This window comes from Natator depressus, chromosome 9 (genome assembly GCF_965152275.1).
Source record: "Natator depressus isolate rNatDep1 chromosome 9, rNatDep2.hap1, whole genome shotgun sequence".
NCBI lineage: Eukaryota > Metazoa > Chordata > Testudines > Cheloniidae > Natator > Natator depressus.
The window spans coordinates 78,019,039-78,041,447 of NC_134242.1; the positions used below are offsets into that span (position 1 = coordinate 78,019,039).

A 22,409-nucleotide genomic window follows, 5' to 3' on the forward strand; every position below is an offset into this window, starting at 1 on the left:
GAATAATCACTTCCCTGGATCTGTTGTCAATGCTCCTACTAATGCAGCCCAATATGCCATTAGCTTTCTTGGCAACAAGGGCACACTATTGACTCATATCCAGCTTCTCATCCACTGTAATCCCCAGGTCCTTTTCTGAAGAACTGCTGCTTAGCCAGTTGGTTCCCAGCCTGTAGCGGTGCATGGGATTCTTCCGTCCTAAGTGCAGGACTCTACATTTGTCCTTGTTGGACCTCATCAGATTTCTTTTGGCACAATCCTCCAATTTGTCTAGGTCACTCTGGACCCTATCCCTACCCTCCAGCATATCTACCTTTCCCCCCAGCTTAGTGTCATCTGCGAACTTGCTGAGGGTGCAATCTATCCCATCGTCCAGATCATTAATAAAGACGTTGAACAAAACCGGCCCCAGGACTGACCCCTGGGGCACTCCGCTTGATACTGGCTGCTGACTAGACATCAAGCTGTTGATCACTACCTGTTGAGCCCAACAATCTAGCCAGCTTTCTATCCACCTTATAGTCCACTCATTCAATCCATACTTTTTTAACTTGCTAGCAAGAATACTGTGGGAGACCATATCAAAAACTTTGCTGAAGTCCAGATATATCACATCCACCGCTTTCCCCATATCCACAGAGCTAGTTATCTCATCATAGAAGGCAATCAGGTTGGTCAGGCATGACTTTCCCTTGGTGAATCCATGTTGACTGTTCCTGATCACCTTCCTCTCCTCCAAGTGCTTCAAAATGGTTTCCTTGAGGACCTGCTCCATGATTTTTCTAGGGACTGAGGTGAGGCCTACTGGTGTGTAGTTCCCCGGGTTCTTCTTCTTCCCTTTTTTAAAAGATGGGCACTATATTTGCCTTTTTCCAATCGTCTGGGACCTCCCCCAATCACCACGAGTTTTCAAAAATAATGTCCAATGGCTTTGCAATCACATCAGCCATTTCCCTCAACATCCTAGGATGCATTAGATCTGGACCCATGGACTTGTGTATGTAGAGCTTTTCAGAATAGTCCTTAACCTGTTTTTTCACCACTGAGGGCTGCTCATCTTCTCCCCATATTGTGTTGCCCAGAACAGCAGTGTAGGAGCTGACCTTGTCTGTGACAATTGAGGCAAAAAAAAGCATTGAATACTTCAGCTTTTTCCACATCACCTGTCACTAGGTAGCCTTCCCCATTCACTAAGGGTCCCACACTTTCCCTGATCTTTTTCTTGTTGCTAACACACCTGTAGAAACCCTTCTTGTTACCCTTCACATCCCTTGCTAGCTGCAACTCCAGTTGTGTTTTGGCCTTCTTGATTACACCCCAGCATGCTCAAGCAATATTTTTATACTCCTCCCTAGTCATCTGACCAAGTTTCTACTTCTTGTAAGCTTCGTTTTTGTGTTCAAACTCACCAAAGATTTCTCTGTTAAGCCAAAGCTGGTCGCCTGCCATATTTGCTATTCTTTCTGCACATCGAGGAGTCTGGTGGCACCTTAAAGACTAACAGATTAGTCAAATCTGTTAGTCTTTAAGGTGTCACTGGACTCCTCGTTGTTTTTGTGGATACAGACTAACATGGCTACTCCTCTGATACTTTCTGCACATCGGGATGGTTTGTTCCTGCGCTCTCAATAAGGCTTCTTTAAAATACAGCCAGCTTTCCTGGACTCCTTTCCCCACTCATATTAGCCTCCCAGGGGATCCTGCCCATCAGTTCCCTAAGGGAATCAAAGTCTGCTTTTCTGAAGTGCAGCGTCCGTATTTTGCTACTCTCCTTTCTTCCTTTTGTCAGGATCCTGAACTCAACCATCTCATAGTCATTGCTGCCCAGGTGTGGCCTCATGCAGGTGAATCATTGCATTGTAGCTCCCTTGCTGGACCATGGCTATTGATGGGTTGTTTGGCGTTGGTTACTTTCCTTGCTATTGCCTCTGGGTAGCTAATATCTGGCTGATTCCCCCAACTTACAGCATGATTTAGTGACAACCATATTACACAATTCTCATAACTTCATATGCATGAATGACATACATATATGGATAGAGAAGTGACTTTCAGCAGATCATAACCTTTCCCCTGATACCTTACAAGGCCTGCTTTATATGGAAGATCATGATTATATGAAAATGAGGAATATGGGGGTTACACCATGCTCCCCTAAGGTATAGAATGTCACAAGAGCAGCAAGAAAAGTAATGGAAAATAAACTGCTTTTACTTGCCCGCCGGAAAAATCATCAAGCCAGGCTGGATCGGGCACACTGCCTGAGTCCAGAAATGGGAGTCAGCAGCCAGCAATGCACTGCCACCCTAGTCCCAGAAGCGGGGAAGGGGTCAAAAGGGCCACACATGGACCCTGAAGGGAATCTGCCAAAATGTTAACTCAGTCTCAGGCTGCATTCACTTTTCCATTGAGCACCCTCTGCATCATGAGGGCCCTCTGAGGAAAGGGTCCAGAGGCAATTGCAGGCAGTGAACTTCCAGGCAGCGTGCTCCAGTGCCCTTCTGCTATGGAGCATTGGGGACAGAGGGCCCCAGAACTGTCCCAGAGAGCCCCAGAACTGACCCGGGGGCCCCCAAGCTTTCATGAGATCTCAGAGGATCTGCAGGTTTTGGGAGCTGAACACAGCAGGAGAGGGAAGGGATCAAAATAGAACAGAACCTGACGGATCCCTCCACATGCACACACTCTCGCTCTTTTGTGGATTTTTCTGTGGGAAGGAGCAATCAGGATCATGAATCTTCTCTCAGGATTAGATGACTTTTAAAATAACATGCTATTCTGATCACTACCCTGAGAAGGTGAAAGAATGCTGCTGTGAACGCCAAAGATCTGCAGCCATAACTCATTGCCTCAATCTGTTCTGGCCACGTAAAATGAAAGCATAAAAAAATTGCTTAGATGGAAGGGCTTCTTGGTTTTTTCCTCTCTGCGTATTGCGGAGGCATTAAAAGCAAGAATGATTATTCTTTTTCTTTGGAAGCAGAGAACATGCCTAGTGGAACAGTTATAGCAGAACCTTCCACTAAGAAAGAGGAAAAATAAAAACTAGCCTGTCTGAATTCCTTAGCATTCAGGATGCAGAATGGGACCACATTCTGAGCAAAAGAAATGTCAGATTTGATTTAAAAATTAATTAATCCCAGCCCATCCATCTTGCAATGAGGAAGCCCACGTCAGGGCTGAAGAATCTGTGTGCACAAGTTTTGGAACCAGCCTGTATTTAACCTGGCCCTACATGTGCCTTAGAATGTTCATAAATCCAGACTGCTGATGGGCTAGTGAGGAGGAAGGATTTATGCCTTTTTGCCACTGTTCCAGCATCTTGTGGTCAAGATCGCAAGTCCTAGGTGGAAAGAGTTGGTCACGGTTTTTATTAAGAGGAGAGTGAGCTTCTTTCCTTGAAGCACAAAGTACCGCGCAGAGCAACTAGCCCTATTTATAAAGGAGTGACAGCCCCAAGGTATTGATTATTGTTCTTTGGAAAAACATCTTTTGCCCTTCTGTCTCTCCCAGTGCAATGTATTTCTATGAAGTTTTCTGCCCCAACGCCCGTTTACAGTTTTGAAATCTTTACAGGTATGTACAATACTTAATTGATATCCAGATGCTGTGATGAGGGCCAAAGAAGTACCTAGACATCTAGGTACCCCCCACCCCCAAACAGCCTGAATGTGTTGATGTTCACAGCATACTAAACACCACACTTCTTCTAGTTTTTGGAGAGGAAGGAGTTTGCTGCAAGCTGCTGGTATGAATCAGTGGTAAAGGGAGTGTTTTTCCTGGTTTGGAAAAGCTGCTGTGTTTGGTTTTGTTGGTCTGTATTTTTAAGAGTACACCAAAGGAACCTGCCTAGAGCTTTTCAGATAGTCCTAAAAAAGTGCCTGTAGAAATCTAAAGAAGTAAAAATGTATTGGAGGGTGGGGAATTCCAGATTTCAAGTTTACATCTGTGCAAGAAGCAAAGGGACTGTCCATAGAAAGTTACCCAAAGGGAGTACAAAAACTGTTACAAATATGGAATCAAGGGTAGAAAGTGATAAGAACCCTCATTTACCACCCCTCTCCCAAAATAAAGACACCTCAGGCTATATCCATGCCCTGCAAGGTAAAGCAAAAACACAAAGTTCTCCTTCTTGGTTCAATTATTTGTTAAATAAAATGTATTACTGTGTGATTTAGTATAAAAGCCTTAAGGGCTAAGTAGCACACTGAATTTCTGCCTTATACTTTCACTTCTGATTATCTATGTTAAAAATCTTGATTTAGGTGACCTAAATTGCCTCCCACTAGTTCCTATGTAACACACCCTCAAATCACTTTCCAGTTGGAAAATCTCTACCTCTCACACCCAAGTGGGAGAGCAGTGAGTGGTTGCAACATGTATAAACAAAGCCATGCAGAAGCCCTAGTCTAAGATAGCAAAGAAACTAGAGAACAGAAGCAGACAGCATTAGGGTGGTGTAACCACCTCTTGGCTTTTCTAGCCCTCTGGTCTCTCCGTTTGACCAATCAAAATCAACAGCGATTATTTGCTTTCACCTGCACTTGGTTTCTCATTTCCTCTCTTCCCCATTAAGAGTTTTCATCTGTGTTCATCTAGATAGCTAAAAACAAAACCCTAATCCAATCTATTAACTCTGTGTCTGCCAGACCTGCATTCATTCTCCTCGTTAATGGACCAGGCATTCTTCCTGGTGGATGATTCTCGCCAATGTGGGATCTACACATGTCTTCCCATTTGTAAACAGGCAGCAAACACCTGCCAATTCTGATCCTCAATGAGAAAAACCTCCCTATTTTCATGATTATGTCACAACCATAAATATCTGTCTGGGCTCAAATGCAGCATTTTAAGGAGCCAAGTTCTCTGCTGGTGTAATTGGGTGAAACTCCATTAAGGTCAGTGGAGCTTCACCAGTTGACACCAGCACAGAACTTTGCCCAAAGTGTCCATATGAGAGGGGAATAGGAGGTTTCAAGTTACTAATTCCTGGAGGTAAAAGGAGCAGGGGGGTTCTAATGGAAGAGCTAGCAGGCTTTTAATTACGGCTGCAGTATTGATATTGCACACAAAGCCTTGCCCTGCAAAACAAAATGGATCAGAATCTGATACAGCAAAAGAAAGTTTTCATTTATACTCTCACCCTTTACACATAGAGACAACATTGCTTGGTAGCTGAAAATAGAACAACATACCAACGAGGTTTTCCAGTTGGAGACCACTGCCCTTCCCCCCTCCCCTGTCTTGTAATTTAGTGCATCAGGCAAACATATTTTATCCTAATTACTCTGTCAAGGGAAAGGAAAGAACCTGTTGCAAGAAGAATTATGACCCTGGTAAATGTCATATGGTCCTAATTTATAAATAAAACAATAAAATATTTCTGACACTCCACACACACCCTAAGCCCAGAACCTGGAACAACAGTAAATCCCTTTTTAAAGGAATCTGTTAATTTACTCCATGAAAGAGATGACAGCACTGTTTATTATAAAGCATAGTGCAGATAGGCCAGGGTATCGGCTTTCCCAAGCAACTCACTCCTGACTCGCAGCACCCCCTGTTATTCCAGTCCTGGGTTCCCCAGCCAGCTCTGCCAGCATAACTCAATGCCAAGTTACAACACTTCTGCTATTTCAGTCCTGACTCTGGCAAACAAGTCCAATTGTGCAAACTTGCATGATGGTTTTGCAATGAAGATACCTGGGGGTTAGACTGAGAAAGCCCCTGAATCTGAAGGAGACCTTATCACTTGCCTTGTAGGATGAAGCAAATAGATTGAGAGGCACTCCAGGAAGCGGGGTCAGTCACCTTCATTATGGCTGAAGATGTTGAATGGGGACAGTGTCCATTAACAGATCATTTTAGTTCCCTTTTACTTGAGTTATTTCTCAAATGTTCTTTCAAATAATGATCCAGATAAATTTCAAATAAAATATCCAGACGGTAGTTATACCTGACGGTAAGAAAAAACTTCGGTGTTGCTTTGAAATGTTAAACTATTACATACCATACTACTGATTTGTTCATTTTTGTTACATACCCCATTGGAAAGGCACCTATCACAAAGCAACTAAGCAATACAAAATCAACCAGAAAGGACCAAGCAGCCCAAATACACAGGCATACCAAAATGGGGATCTACAGACTCCAGATCCCACTCCTCACTCTGCAAGTATTCACTGTTTGACAGTGGCAAGTAGGTTTAGTGCCCAATGCTTCAGTTTCCCCTTCTGTCACACAGATAGAAATGGGACCTGCCCAGCTTTGTGACAGCAGAGCTTGTTAAATGATTTCAGACTCTCCTCCTGAATGAATTATTCACCAGTTGGTGATGGGACAAATTCTGAATGATGCATCTGAAAAATTAGATCCTTAGCTGGTGTAAATCAACACAGCTCCATTGACTTCAATAGATCTGTGCCAATGTACATCACCTGAGGATCTGACCCATTGCATTTGACCATCTAGACAGCTAGTGAAACAGCGAAAAAATGTATATGAAGCTGATTTATTCTACAATTTGTCCCCCCAAATGTCAAATATGCTATGTGAAAATACTACTTGACCAGCTGTAGTACAGGAGTTTGGAGATCCTTGACTGAAAGGGAGCAGATGATTTGGCCTCTCACAGCAGTGAAGTAAATGGAGTTATTTCTGATGTGCACCGTGTGAGAAGAGAGTCAGACTCTGTAATTGCACAGATTGTTCATTATGATTATTCTATGAGGATGAAGGTGATGGGCTAGTTGATATAACTGGGGCTGGGTTAGGGGTGGCAGGTGGGATGAGTTTCCATCTGTGTGTTGTGAAGAATTAACTGAACTATCAGAGCACTATCCACCACCTAAACTGCTCTTTCTTCCCCCAGTCCACATAATTATAACATAGGGGCAGGTCTACACTAGAAGCGCTACATCGGCGTAGCTGTGCTGCTGTAGTGTGTCTGGTGAAGACGCTCTATGCCGACAGCGGCACAATTACTCCACCTCCACAAGACATAGCACCGGTGTTGACAGTGCTTAGATCTCTGTAACTTGCATCGCTCAGAAGGGTGTCTCTTTCATACCTCTGAGCAACGTAAGTTAGATCGACATAAGCGGTAGTGTAGACCTGTCCATTGTTTTTCATGCTCCTATTAGCCCACGTGCGACAGACGATGTGACAGTGCAATGTAGGCTTCCATTTCACAGCGTGGGTTGATCATGTCCTCTGTTAAGAATTACTATTCCCATTTCACAGATGGGTAAAGTTGACGTACAGAGAAGTGAAAGCCCAAAGTCACACACTGAATGCAGCCAAGGACAGAAGCCAGAGAGTGCTGACTCCTAATGCCATGCACTACTAGCTGATAAACTTAAATGCCTTCCTGTTACAATAATATTATAAAAACCAGCATTTGATTTATAACCATTAGCAGCTGGTGCATTAGATGTTAGCATTAAGGAAAAATCATGATCAATGCAGTTAAATGCTCTCCAAAAGTCAAAGTTAACTCTTCTGTAATTGACAGGAGAGCTTATGGTACCAAATATATGGGCCTGATCTATAGACAGCCTTGAACTGCTGGCAAGAGAGCGTGCTTTTGATCTGCAGTTTTAACACCCTGGCATTTCTTACCATCCAGCCTAAAAACCTGCCTGACTAGTTTATTTTCATTTTAAATGTAAAGGACAACAGTGTAAAAATTCAACCAGTGCAGGGGAACATCTGGGTCCATATTTAATCCTGGAGGCTCTTGGACTGAGGCCTAGGGCATGAAGGCAGCGCTGGTTATAGAACCTTCAGGCTGGGGAAGAGTGGGAAAGGCACAGAGGAGGACAGAGTACTGCTCCTGAACTAGTGTTACGGGCACCATGGAAGCACTATCATTCTCAGGATGTTAATGGGACTGTTAATGGGACAGTCATGAGTGCCCATATTGATGGAGGGGATACTAGGAAATGGGAAGCAGGAAAGGGAATAGGGGGAAAATACTGGATTATGATAGTTGGATTTTAGACCACAGATGGGTGGATGGCAATATGGTGACCCCAAGGCAGTGTGTAAAAGTCAGATGGGCAAGGGAGAACTAACTGACTCTGCTCCTTAGCCCACTCCCAGCAGCACGTGTTGGAAAGGACGGAGGGTTGGCTCAGGCTCTGGTTATGGGTATTTTTTTTCTGTGACTGGTCTGTAATGTGGAATGACAAAAGTACAGTAAGGAAACCAATTTTCTTTTCTGCCTTAAGGAATTCAGGGTCCCTCAGCGTTCTCTGCCCAGCCCTCAGGTCTCTGCTTCCTTCTGTGCCACAGGCTCCTCAGAGCCAGGAGTGAAGCTCAACTTCCTAAGAAGGTGTCAGACATTTAACGATGCTGCTAATGCCCATGGACATTTTATGTAATTAATGCATTTGTTTCTAATGAGAAAATGTGTTCTGTGAGTGAAGTACAAGGCCCTCAGGCAGCCCTGCCTTGGGAAATAGGAGATGTCAGGGCTGGAGGGCTTGTTCTCTGGTGTTTGTGTGTGATTTGAACAGAGGTGAATTACCTTCAGCTGCCCTTTTGAAGAAGACTTTGCAGCTGCCGCAGGTAAGAGCTCCGTAGTGGCACCCAGAAGCTTCATCGCCGCAAATCAGGCAAGTCTTCTGCGGTGGAAAGTAATAGTCAATGGGCAAAACGTGGTCCCTGCCAGCCTCCAACCTTCAGGGATAAAAGAGAAAAGGAGCAAGATAAAGAGAGTCAACAAACACGGTCTAGGTGAGCTGTTGGCGAGCTCAGCGTGCAGTGCTTGGGAGACTGCTCACTTCAAAACACTGGACTTGAAAAACAGGAGGGGTCACACTTATGAAGGCAGGAAACAATAGAGCTGAGGCTCCACTCTGACAACACACTAGTTTCACACCAGTGTCACCCAGTTGACTTTGACAGGGGGATTACTCTTAGTTTACAGTATGAGTGAGAGCAGCATCAGGCCCAGTGCTCGTAACTCAGTCCTGTCTTGCTGAGGGCATACTGGGGATAGATTTGTAAGGTGCCTCTTTGGAACAGGCCATTGTACTGCCAACTTTGCTGTGGCTTCAGACTCAAGCCCAAATGCAGTATAGCACTGCAAAGACCCTGCATTTTCAGTTGTCTATTTGGGCCAAATGCATCGAAGTCAGTGCTGTTTCACTGAGGATTAATTTGGCCCTTTGATTTTTAATCTGAACAATTTAATTTTTACAATACCATCAAGCCTCTTGCAGGCTGCTCCTCTCCTCTCTCTTTCTCCCTGCCAGGTTTGCAACACATCCCCCTCTGAAGGCCTAGTGGCAACTGCATAGACCTTCTTTCAGTGAAGGATGGGCAGACAGGACTCCTTCTGATGAACTGAGCTGTAGCTCACGAAAGCTTATGCTCTAATAAATTTCTTAGTCGCTAAGGTGCCACAAGTCCTCCTTTTCTTTTTACGGATACAGACTAACACGGCTGCTACACTGAAAGGACTCCTTCTATCACTGATCCAGTGCAGATGGAGAAGTCCCTGCTGAAAACAGGAGGCACTTGCTTCCCTCACATCAGGTTCGAGAGTGCAGTCTCTGCAGTGCTCCCTGTATCTACTGGCCTATAGAGCCAAAGTCCAGATCCAAAAATTAACCCTGTGATCTCCCACGCAGTAACAATAAGGATTAATAGCTAGAACTGGGCCAGGGACCATCTTCATTTTCTGTCTTTGTACAGTGCCTAAGACAAGGGGAGGGGGGTCCTGTTCTGTGAATGGGGCTCCTATGCACCAGGCAATGCAAATCGTAAATAATAATAATCATATTTTATGAAAGGGTGACGTTTCCATTGATACCCCAAGAGCTGCACAACATCCATGCCACTGCACTGATACCTGAAATGGAAAGATTTGCCTCCACAACTCTCTTCAGTCGTGTATCAAAAACATAGCCCAAGAGGGAACTGGATAGCTCAGTGACCAGCAATGGGCTATAGAGCATTTCATTACAAGGTCACTGGTATCAGCAGTGATCCAAGTTCATTGTGGAATCAATCTAATTCCTAGCAGGCATCACAAAACACACCTCCAAACCTCAGCTACAATCACCACCACTGGCTGTTCAGCTGACAGACCAAAGACTGACTAGGCCAAGGAGAATGAACTCCTTTCTCAGACCTAGAGATGGTTCCACCTGTCAGGGCTAAGATCCCTGACACTCAGAGAGAGTGAATGATGCTGCTGCTGCACCCCATGTGTGTGGTACCCCTTGGACTTCAGTCACCAGAGCTGTCAATCCAGCACTCAAATCCCTCCCAGACAAGCCCCTGCGGCCCTCAACTGCATAAAGAAAACAGCAGTGGGAAGCCCTGCCACAGCACTTCCCTTTGAATTAATTCCAACCATAGGTGAGCTAGCCACCATTACAACTGCCAGTGAAACAGCAGGACTCGATTATGAGCAGACGTGCTGTGCTGACTGGTAAAACGCTCAGGCAGACAGAAGGACTTCTTTTAAACAAGTCTATCAACTCATGCAAAACTGTCCAACAGGCTGGGGGGATGGGCCCCTCTCCCCACCCCCACCAAGTCAGATATTTCGCCTGAACCTTTCCTCCTCCAAAGGAGCACTCTCTCATATCCCCAGTGCAGCCCTGAGGACAATATCTCTCCTCCGTGCCCCCCAGTATTTCTAACCCATTTGGAATGCATGACCACTTTCAAGATGTTGTAATTGGCCAGAAAGCTCTTTGCAGTCCAGCCCACGTCCAGGGGGATTGCACATTCCCGCGCTATTGGGGAGTATGCTGCTCACTCAGTATTGTCACCATATGTCAGCCCAGCGAGCAGGAGACAGGGATGGTGAATCAAACCTGGGTTTGTAACACGCTAATACAAAGCAGAGACTGGGATGGACAGAGCATGGGTGTGCACTAGGATGATGCAGTAACCCCATTGTTTGTTTGCTCCAATTGCCAGTTCTGTCGAAATCATTTTGGACTGTCAGTTCCTGGGGGCAGGGGTCATGTCATTGCTCAATATGGGCCAGAATCTGCTGGCCCCCACTGAGTGCAATGCAGGGTATAAGAGCCTCCCCTGTTCACTGTACAGCCCACGTAAGTGCCAAGCAGAAACCCAGAACTAAGGTGGCATGGAGGAGTGGGCAGGAGGTGAAGTAATAGTTCATCTCCTCCCAGTGCACTGGCCAGCAGAGCCAGCTGGCTGCGTGGAGTGAGGCGAGCAGTCTGCACCCCGCGTAAAGATGTAATAGCAGATGAGCTGCCTCTATGTGCAGGGGGAGCTCTGGAAAGCATATTACCTCCCACAAGGCAGAATGCCTCCTGTTTCCTCAGGGCCGCTCTGCACCCCACCCCACCATGGGGTATACCCAAATGGCATTCATTCAGAACAATAATACACAGTGAATATTTTTCTTCTTATCTAGCCACTTAACTGTCATCTTATACCTATTAATCTACAATTCAGAGCCTTTTCTCTGACATGAAAACTTACGCCTTTAACCTGTTCTCTGATATACACTGTGTGCAGCTGTGTAGCTCACTAAATCACATATGTTCAGCAGCTGATTTTCAAGAAGACATGGCACGAAGACTGTGTATCAGAGTTAGCAGATAATGCATGTACTGGCAGTGACACTGGGAAGTTTGATCACATTTTATTGTTAGTTATTATTTATGATTTGTTTGCAGTAACCCTACAAAGTGCTAGGCAAATAACGCTTAATATCACGTAATATGGAAAGGGACACTAACATCTGTTTGGCTCAAATTTTAACCTGCCTTTCTTCTAGTATCTGTTTGCAAAATCCATATAACCTCTAGATCTAGTTTAACCCTGCACATACGTCTGAAAATCAAATTATACTAGGAGTGAGCAACCCTGCAATAACAAATCCAGCAATCCTTACTCAGTCGAATAATCCTTACACACAAGAAGAAATGTTGCAGGACTGCACTCTTAATGTGAACAAATGATGGAGAAAACCAAACAAAATTACCAAGAAAACAGATGACAGTTTCAAGCTTCCAGGGAGCTGATTACAAACGGTGAGGAAAACGTTCTGAAAATTTCCTTGAGTTTTCTATTTTCACTGTCCAGTGCTCCTGCCACTTACACAGTCCTCAGAGCATAGTGACGCTTCCTGGTGGCTCCCATAGCCCCACCCACGACTGTAATCTATCATGGATTCAGTCTATATTTATCTGCCACTGGACTGGTTCCCGTTAGCCTTTGCCCAGTGTGCCTGTGTGCTCTGCAGGATCACAGGCATTTCTGCACTCTGGCATATGATTCAAGAGGAAGCCTGTGCACTCAGGAAGAGCTGCCTGTGAAAATCAGGCTTAATTAAACAAATGCACATGCATTATTTGCAGGTCCCAGTTCCCAACTTTTCCCACTTGAGTTCCAACTCTTTATTATTTCATAATGGATTTATATTTTTGCTACTCCAAACTGATAGCATTGTCACATGCAACGGGAGTGCTGTCTGTTGTACTTTTCTTTGTGTGAGTTTCACAATTAATTAGGCAAAGCAGGTTATTAAAAGCTTCTTTAAAATGTAGGGCTAGGTCCTGCATCCCTAGTCACATGAGTAGTTCCAGTGAGACTACTCACATGAATAAGGGCTGCAGGGTCAAACTCTTAGGCCTTGTCTACATAGGAAAGTTTTACCAGATGCACCAACGTAGTTGTACCTCTAGACTTCCCTTATTCTGGACACACTTACTCTGGTATGAGTCATTTTTTTTAGTTTAGCTTAAACCCCTCCCTTCCCAAGACATAAGCTAAATTGAAAAAAGGCCACTCTTATACCAGAATAAGAGTGTGCACTTCGGGGAGAGGTGGGTGGGTCCGTATAACTATATCAGTTTAAATTCACATATTAGCTTATACTGAAAAACACTTTCCCATATAGACAAGGCCTCGTAGTCTGTGAACATAGGGTCAAAAATCTAAAAAGGATGTTTACTATCAGCCACAAAACAGACCTTCCTTAAGGGATAGTATCACTGTAGTTTGCCTTTCAACTGGTTTAGGGCCAGATTTTCAGAAGCACGTGCACACTTTTTAAAGTTTCACCCTTAAAGATAGAAGATAAAATCCTGGACTTATTGAAGTGAATGGGAGTTTGCCATTCCCTTCAATGGGGGCAGGATTTCACCTAATAGTTCAAGGGTCTAATTCTGCATTCACTTGCACTACTGTAAATCAGGGACAACTCCAATGAAGTCAATGGAGTTAGAGGGTGTAAGTGAGATGAGAATCAGGCTTGGCTTTGTCTCTACATTTACCTACCTGATCTAGCTATCAGCTGCATCATCCTGTAATGTTCCCACCTTTATGCTCCTCACCCCATAGCTATACAGAGTCCTGCCGAGCTGCAGCTGAAGATCAAGACCAACAATTTAATTCTACAGTTCAAAGGTAGACTGTATTTTGGGAGCAATTTTCTCTTCTTTGTAATTAGATGTGGTGGTCAAAATAAATGCTAAGTTACACTGGAAGTTGCCTTTAGAGAAAAGTTTGAGCCTACACTGGTTGTCCATGTCCTTTTTATTAAAGAATAAGGAGCCACACTTCTGGGGAATATTCCATTGCGCAGTCATAGGACACTGAACTCTCCTTCCCTGATTATTTCAATTTACAAGGATGTAAATTTATGTTCTATTTAATCTGACAGGTAGATTAAATGGAAGGAGATATATGCTTACTGCAGTATAACTGCTTTATACTATGCATGTGCTAATGCCATAAACATTTTATTACGTTGTCCTCTGGCCCTTCCCCAACCTGTCTATTTTGTCCACCCTTTGCATCCCAGCTGTTATAGGGATGGTGAACTCTCTGGGGGCAAGGATTGTCTTCTTTGGAGCATGTCTGTACAGCACCTAGCACAACAGGGTTCTCCGCTGAGGTTCCTAGACACTATCGTAACACAGATCATAATAATAAATAACAGGTGGCACAAAAATAACAGTTTTGTTGCAAATGTCCTCACACTGCAGGACTTGCTGCTGTCCTAGACACACTACCCACCTCTCCTTTCATGGTCTGCCACATTTTTCTTTCTGAAATCTGAAAATTCCTTAATTTATCCCTTTCCACATTGCAAATCTTAAATTCTTCCTCCCCTTATCCTATCTATTTATTATGGAAAAGAAGTAAATATGCCTCCCTATTGTTTACCTCTCCATTTCTGCAGCAGCTGTTTTGGTGATATCAGCATGAATGTGCAACCCTGGAACGAGCAATTTTTGTAGCTTAATTGCTTAAAGCTTCAAGGCAACATAATAATTAAAGCTTGTCAGGCCCAACACTGACATGGCAGATTTTAAAATAATTCTTGGCAACAGATTCGTATGTCCATGTATGTGTGCACGTGTAGACGGGCATCTCTATCGATAAGAGAGCCTCAGTCCAGTCTCCAATTTTGCACACCTAGTTTTGTACAAATACTAGCATTTAGATGCTTAACCACTTGATTTGCGGGCACTAACAGAGGGTTAGATTTCCAACTGTAGATACAGAATTAGAGGTCTTGCCATATGTAGAAAGATAGTAAGGCTCACTGGGCCAAATTCATCCCTGGTGTAACACCACTAACTTCAATGAATTTATATCATGGAAGAATTTGGCCCCCATGGCTCCTCCATTTGTTTAGTTTAACGTCAATACAGCCTTATGTCTATCAGATCTGCAAAGCCAAGAGAGCTTCAAAAGATTATGTCCTGCAGCATCAACCAAACTGCTAACCAAGTTCCTATTCCAGGACCTTTATTGCTGGAAGCCATTGTCAATAGCCATTCTGCTATGAAGCAGAATGAATGCTACTTAATTTTTCTGGTACGCCCTTGATCTTAGAGGGAGAGCAGTTGTTTTTTTTATTTTTACTTGTAAGATGAAGATATTATAAACTGTACATGAATGAGTTAGTGAGACAGAACTAGGATAACAACATGCTGCTTTTGAAGAGTTACTTTATACAGCAGTGCAATAGAAAGTGGGTCTAACTGTAAGCCTAACATCAGTGAGTGCCCAGTTCAGAAATGAGACTGGCACGCTATAAGGACATATTTAAATCTGTAACTCCATAGCAAAGGTGGAAATTAGTGTTGTTCCTGCCAGCTGGGGCCAGACTCTAGAATAGGCTTAACCCACCTGCCAAGACCACATCTAGTGTCTAGGCAGGGTGTATGTGCCTTTATATGCACAGGAGCAAATGGAACATTCAGATTACTGCAGCCAATGCTTTAAACAGGCTCTGTGGTATGTAGGTAGCAACTATTCTAGCTGTGCCAAAAGGGAGCCTCACCCTCTTGGCACCTTGGGATGGAAGGCAGTGAGGTGAGCTCAGATCTGCTAGACATTGTTCTAAGTGGACCCTACCACTAGCCAGACCATGAATAACCAATAGCAGTTGTAGTTCCTAAATCTCTGAACAGAATGAATTGGCAAGCAGCAAGCACATGCTGTGTTACTTAAGACTCTTCCTCTATATAAATAGGTATTTCCACTTCTTTTTAAAGTCCACTGTTTTCACCCACTGCACACTGCTGTCCTCCTCCAAGTATAAACAAAGAGATCCTTGCTGTGGACTCCAAAGCACACAAATGGAGTTTGAAAAAAATGCGTGGCAAATGTCACAGTAACTTGCAAATTCAAAGAATGAAGATAGCGCCGTGCGAGCAGACACAACTTGTGTAGTAATGACGTGGGACAGAGATTCCAGACTCGGTTCATGACTAGAAGGCCAAGGTCAGAACTGCTCACAAGGGAGCAAAACAGTTTTCAGAGGGGGAATAAAAAAACAACCTCACTCTTGCTTCTTGGCACAGGAGGAGGACTTTTAGTATAATGCTGGCAGGACACTGTAGGAAGAATAACACATCAAGCTGTAGCTCATTCAGCATATAGATAACTTCCTCGATTGAGAGCTATTTATCCTTCACAGTAAGCATCTGTTTATCAACAGTTAATTTCTCCAAATAGCCTGACTTTAATAGCACACCCAAAATGCCGAGCACAACCACAGACAAGAAGAACATCCAACCACTCTCCCATTGCTCACATTAAATTTCCACCTGAGTAATAAAACGTATATCCTTTTCAAGAGAGCCAAGGCACTAAACTCTGCACTTCATCTTACGTAACTTCAAAACTCCTCATACGCTGTTCTTCCTGCAATGCTCCGGATCTTGTGATCATTAAGATGGAGCAGGAAATAGCAGATTTTTTTTCTCTTCCATATCTATGAGGCTCCTGCAGGCCACTTCTTATTAGAAAGTGTCTCATGACTGGTTTATTGCTAGCAGTTTGATCACTAAGCATACCAGCATACTAATCAGACACTACACACTTCAGTAACATCCTCTATGCCCTCTATGATTCAGTGATGATCAACTGAACAAACCTTCCAGACCCCCACATTTGGGGAAGTGGCTTAATCCTTCACGACAGCCACCACCACCAATAACCGTCCAGGGATCTTAAATGAGAAGTAATGAACGTGTGCTGATTTTCCCATTATTACATCAGCCAAGCACTCTAACTGCAGTGTAATATTATTTAAAAGTGCCCGTTGAAAGATTAAGCCTTTCTGGATGACAGAGATCATGTCAGTGGAAAAGCACACTGAGCCAGATTCTTACCGGTGCCAAGTCTGCAGTGGGCACAGCTGAGCTGGTTCTGACTGCCTGTTTCAGGGTGCTCTACACCATTGGGCCGTTTACCAGCCGGGGATCATCAGCGTGCAGTAGCACTTTAGTCACAGACCTTTTCGCCCCAACATGCCTGGGGAGATCTGGCTGCTTTTCAGCCCCCTTGTGCTGCCACTTCTGAAAATCTGGCTGATTGTTTTGGATTAGCAACCAAGCCATGAACTGAAAATGCACTTATTCTCGAAGTGAGAGGACACAGCGTTCCTGCTCCAGCTTAAATACTGCTGTGTCTGAGGTACCATGATGTGGTCATTGGTAGTAAACATTGGCTCTAAAATGGTAACCACCGTACATTACACTTTAAGAAAATAGTACTTGAATAAGCAATGTCATGTCAGTGAAAGTGCAAGGCTCATGCATGGATAAGGCAAGGCATGCAAGGATTTATGATTCAAGTCAAAATCCAAGGAACATGCATAGCTTTGAATACTCTTGCCTATTCCACGTACTTCAAGCATGAATGATCCATGCACTTTTGTACATTGATATATGATTGACATTAATTGAGTCCTTAATTTGTAGTCATTGTCTGAGCTGCACTGATTTAAATTGCAAGTTTTGCCTAGGACCTTCAATGCATCCCATTCTTTAAACTGCTTTGAGTAGTTTAATCTGTAAACACAGTCTTGAACACTAACTTTTGTTTCCCTTTTCTAAATAGCCTTGAGTTTGTTTCCAGACTGACCATCTCTTGTTTTCATGTGTGACTACTGGGGGCGGAGGTGGAAGATAGCATCCCTGTGAGAGCAATAAATATGGCGAACAATAGGTTCATGTCTGTGGTGAACACAAAACAGAACTCCGTCTTCATTTTTATATTATTAAACATTAGTATGATACTAAGGAAGTTCCAAACTGCTCTGGCAAGAAGACAGAGGGCAAACAGATCTAGCACAACTTCCTAATGAAGGTCCTCTAAGTAACAGTGGAAGCATCAGGCTTTGCGGCTGACATGGCAGTCATTTCTACACATGGCATACATTCCTATCACTGGATTCAGAGCCCCCCTCCTTACCTGGTTTGGTCTTGTTTCTTTATAACGCACTCTTTAGGAAGTACTGGCATTATCAAACACCCTAACTCGAGTATTGCTTTTACCCTTAATACTCCACTTACAAACATTTGGCCATTTATTATCCAACCTATACTGGATCCCAGCCACTTCTGAGGACCCATCTACACTACAAGAACTGTGCTAGTCCATGGCTCTCTGCCACGAGTAAGGGCATCTGATGTTATGACACATTCTGTTTTCATTGCTGTGTGTGGATGGGAAATCAAGGTTCTACAGTCATGCTCGGAAAGAACGATTTAGCTTAGAACACCACCTGATGTCTGTGTGATGGGGTGTCCACCCCACACAGGACTGAAGGGGTTAAGATGGTCAGGCTGGTCAATTAATTCCCCAGGCTACACCTGGAGGAGGAGCCAGAGAGCAGGGAACTAACTGATTGCAAGTTGGCTCAGCTGTGCAGGAACAGGTGAGGCCTGTAAAGCCAGTAAGGTGGCTACAGACAGGGTGATGCAAGAAGGCAGGGAAGTAAGCGGCAGCCACTCCCTGAGTGGAGGGAGTTGGGAGGCTGGCAAACTCAGAAATGCTTCCTAGACCAGAGAGCCCTTTCCTGAAATATACCTTGGGAAAATAGACATAATTTGTATCAGTGAGCAAACTAATGGGGAACTCGGCGACCTTATTTCAGCTGTAATCTGTAGCCCTCACACTTCCAGCCAACTTTTACAAGGACTGTGGAGAGGGGAAACAAGGTTAAACGAGCGAAACAATAACAGAGGCCTATAGCTTTTACACTGGGATGGTTGGCTTGGAACGTACATACCGCAGTCTTTGCCACATTTGTACGGCCTCTGTGGTGAGTAATGGATTGAAGAGCTCATTGGGCTTGGGAACAGAAATTGTGAGCTTCTGGTGAAAAAACATCACCCCATGAGCCAACGGGAGCAGCATTAATAGCTCAGCCAGGAAAGGGAAAAGGTGAAACACCTGAGTTTGGCTGATACAGAATCCATCCATTAAGAAAGTCAAGCACAAACACATCACCATGTTACTCAAGAAAGGAGCTCACCTGATTGCAAAGCATGAAAAAACAAAGCAAATAACAACCCATGCTGACAACCATAAGGCCATCACACCTGCACACTGTGACATCCTGGTGACTTGAAAGTCACCTGGAATCTCCAAGGTCAAGACCTTGGCGGTGTCCTTGGTGCACCACAGAAGTGCACCAAGAGCTCTAGCTAGTTCCCAAGGAAACAATCTGTCCTGTGTAACATTTTCTAATTTCATTTTACCTGCACCATGATCTTCAATTCTATAGTCCAGTCCCCATGGCAATGAAAAGAAAATGTGACTAAAGGAGATCGGAAGTAATGAGATAGTCTTGATCCCTGTGTTCCATAGCCCTGGGAGACACTACCAAAATGACTGTGGTGGCATTTGCTAACAATTGTACAAAAAACATTAACTGGGTGTTATTTTATTTCACATGCTGCAACAAGTTTGTATTATTGCTTAACAGCATGCTATTCTTATGGTCAGGGAGATAGTTAGTCTCCCTTATTAAATCATTAGGCCTTTATTGAATGCTTTTGAGCAGAGGATATAGGCACCTTGTACAGGTTTTACAAAGGCTAGGTATAAATATGGGGCTTGATGTGAAACTCTCCAATGGTAAAGGTTACATGGGCTACTTAATTCAAAAGCAGTTCCGAAAAGAGCATTCAATGAGACAAATTCTGACTTTTGTTCCATCTCCATAGTCCACTGGGGCCAATAGCAATGCAAGGGCATGACTGGGAGCAAACTTTCACCCTATGCCCCAAACATCCTGCAGGATTGCTCTTTTTTCTTTTAAGCAAGTGCATGAGCATGATTCGCTCCCTCGCAGGGTATGAATGATACGCATGGAGCTGAATAGGTGTTACCTGCATTTTGGTGATAGGGGCCCAGATTTCTACTGTTCTTAAACTTAAATCTCTCCCTAAAAAACAGACTCACACTGCATTTTGTTACTTTCAGCACTGTGACCATCCAGCCTTCCTGATCACACATTGCACAGAAGAAAATTCCACACTGGAAAATGTGCACGAGAGAACTGGAGTTGAGGGAGGGAAAAAAGAGTGCCAAAAATGTAAAGGAAATGCAGTGCTGGAAGTGGAATACTGATCTGTACTCCCGAACGATAAGCATGTTACATTTATATAATGAGTGCCTTCCAACTAGATGTGTTATAATGCATTTTGCAAACTTTCACTGGCTGGCTGGCTGTGCCAGTAATTACCTTAGTTCTGCTGTGGGGAGAATCTCTGTAATTCAGGCTGATGTGTGTGTGGAAATAACCCTGTGACCAAAGCTTGTCCCTGCACATATTTTCCACCTGCATGTAAATGTGACTTGGGGCATGGCTGCACCCGTAAATTAGTCAAAATGGCCTCTGTTCATAATAGTGAGAAGCAGTCATACGAGCTCAGGAAAGTTGTGTTCTGGAACAGCTGGGACTCTAGGTGATGGGCAAGCTTGCACAAGACATGTTCTCCAAGTTAATGGAGATATGCTTGGCGGAGGAACCTCAGTGGAGCCAAAGAGGAAAACAGCCACTGCCAGTAAGGTAAAGGTGAGATTCCAGCTTAAGGTGCAGGTATCTGCCAAACTCCTGTCATGCTGCAGAACAGATTGTGCCCATTGTGAAATATTGTTACTTATGCTCATATTTTCCCATCAAAATCTGCCCAAGTGATTAGCAGAATCCTGACTGTAGTGTGCTGAGCGATCATCTCTACTCTGCTGTTTAATCCAACAGTATCTCATAGGAGAAACTCAACTGATCCAGAGCAATAATTATTAGTATGGACAATAACTTCACACATCTGTCTGCTTTAGGTATCTGTAAGATGCTTATCACCATGTGACCTTTTCCATGTAGCAGAAGTACAAAGTAGCATTTAGCATTATAAATGCCATAGGTCAGATCCTCAGCTGCTGTAAACTGGTCTAATCTTATTGACCTCAATGGAGCAAGGCAAATTTACATCAGCTGAAGATTGATACTGTAAGTATGTACACAGCTCACTTTGCCAACCAGTGAAGAGCAGCCACCTCTTGGGTGAAACGCAGCAGCTGTTTAAGAGAGTAACAGCAATATTACCCAATAGTTCAGAACAAGAAGTGAAGAAAAATGGTGTAAATAGCATACCAAATTTGGAACTGAAGGGGGGAATATGCTAACTCGGGGATTGGCAACCTTTGGCACGCAGCCCGTCAGGGAAATCCGCTGGCGGGCCAGGACGGTTTGTTTACCTGCAGCATCCGCAGGTTCGGCTGATTGCAGCTCCCACTGGCCATGGTTCGCCGTTCCAGGCCAATGAGGTCTGCGGGGAGCGGCGCAGGCTGAGGGATGTGCTGGCCGCCACTTCCCGCAGCCCCCATTGGCCTGGAACAGCGAACCGCAGCCAGTGGGAGCCGTGATCGGCCAAACCTGCAGACGCTGCGGGTAAACAAACCGTCCCGGCCTGCCAGCGGATTTCCCTGATGGGCCGCGTGCCAAAGGTTGCTGATCCCTGTGCTAACTCCTTTATTCTGCAAGGAGCATGCCCCTTACTAAATCACTGACTCTCTTTCTTGAAACACCATATTAATGTGAAAATGATGGAGTCTACTCAGTTCAATTTGGGCTGCTAATACAATACATTAAAGATATCAATCTTGAATGACAATTGGTAGAAAACAGGTGCTCTGAGTTCCATCTTCTGATTAAATTGCTGTCAGGTTTGCCAAGGGGAAAAGGGCCCCTACTAAAATTCTTATTGCTATTTACAACCTACATGTAGAGAAAGCAAGGCATATTTTTTTGGAAGAAGCAACAGCCAAATTAGTCATAAATTGTCCATGTAAAGGCGGCCCTTGTTCTCTGGGGGTTTAACCCTCTGTATTTCTCTCCTGAGATCTCCTTTTGATGGATAAATATTTCCCTGTAGGTTGCAGCCCTATGCAGAACACATACTATTTAATGTTTACAAAGCTTTCTCTCTTTCTCTCTCTCATATGGTGTGATAAATGAGGGAGAGGAGGGTAGCTCCCTTTTATGGACACCCAGCCAGTCAGTAGCTATAGAATCCTCCTTAGCAGCTGTACCCTAACTGCCTTAACTGTAAAGGGTTAGGAGAAGCTTAACCTGAGTTGGCGCCTGACCAGGGAACCAATAGGGAGGCTGTACCCTTTCAAATTGGAAAAACTGCTGGGGGTGGGGTTCTTTTTTTTGTCTCTCGGGCTGGAGAGAGGGGAAAGCAGCCGCAAGCTGTAAGCATTAAGCCAGGTATGGGAAATCATCAGCATCATACCTAGAAACTCCTCATTTGGAGTAGCGCAGGAAAAGTTAAGACAGATGTGATTAGGAACCTTTTTGGTTGTTTTGGTTTGTGGATTCCTCTGTGCTAATCCCAGGTGCTTTTGTTTTGCTCGTAACCTTTAAGCTGAACCCCAAGAAAGTTATTTTTGGTGTTTAGACCCTAAAGCCTGAGTTTTCAGATGTTTCTTTCTTTTTTAATAAAATGTACCTTTTTTAAAAGAATCCTTTGATTCCAAAGTCCTTAGATAAGGGGTTGGTCTGTGCTCATATTGCTGAGGCAACTGGTTGGTATTTTATTCTCAAGCCTCCCCAGGAAAGGGGGTGAAGAGGCTTGGGCTGATACTTTGGG

At 44.1% G+C, this 22,409-nt stretch overlaps 1 protein-coding gene across 1 annotated transcript in view; it reads right to left on the bottom strand.

The window, feature by feature from the left end:
• AR (androgen receptor) overlaps positions 1-22,409 on the bottom strand; it is a 110,864-nt gene that overhangs the window by 50,134 nt on the left and 38,321 nt on the right. The window contains exon 2 of the mRNA XM_074963138.1: positions 8,531-8,682. Within this exon, the coding sequence (XP_074819239.1) occupies positions 8,531-8,682 (152 nt within the window). The remainder of the gene's footprint in view (positions 1-8,530; positions 8,683-22,409) is intronic.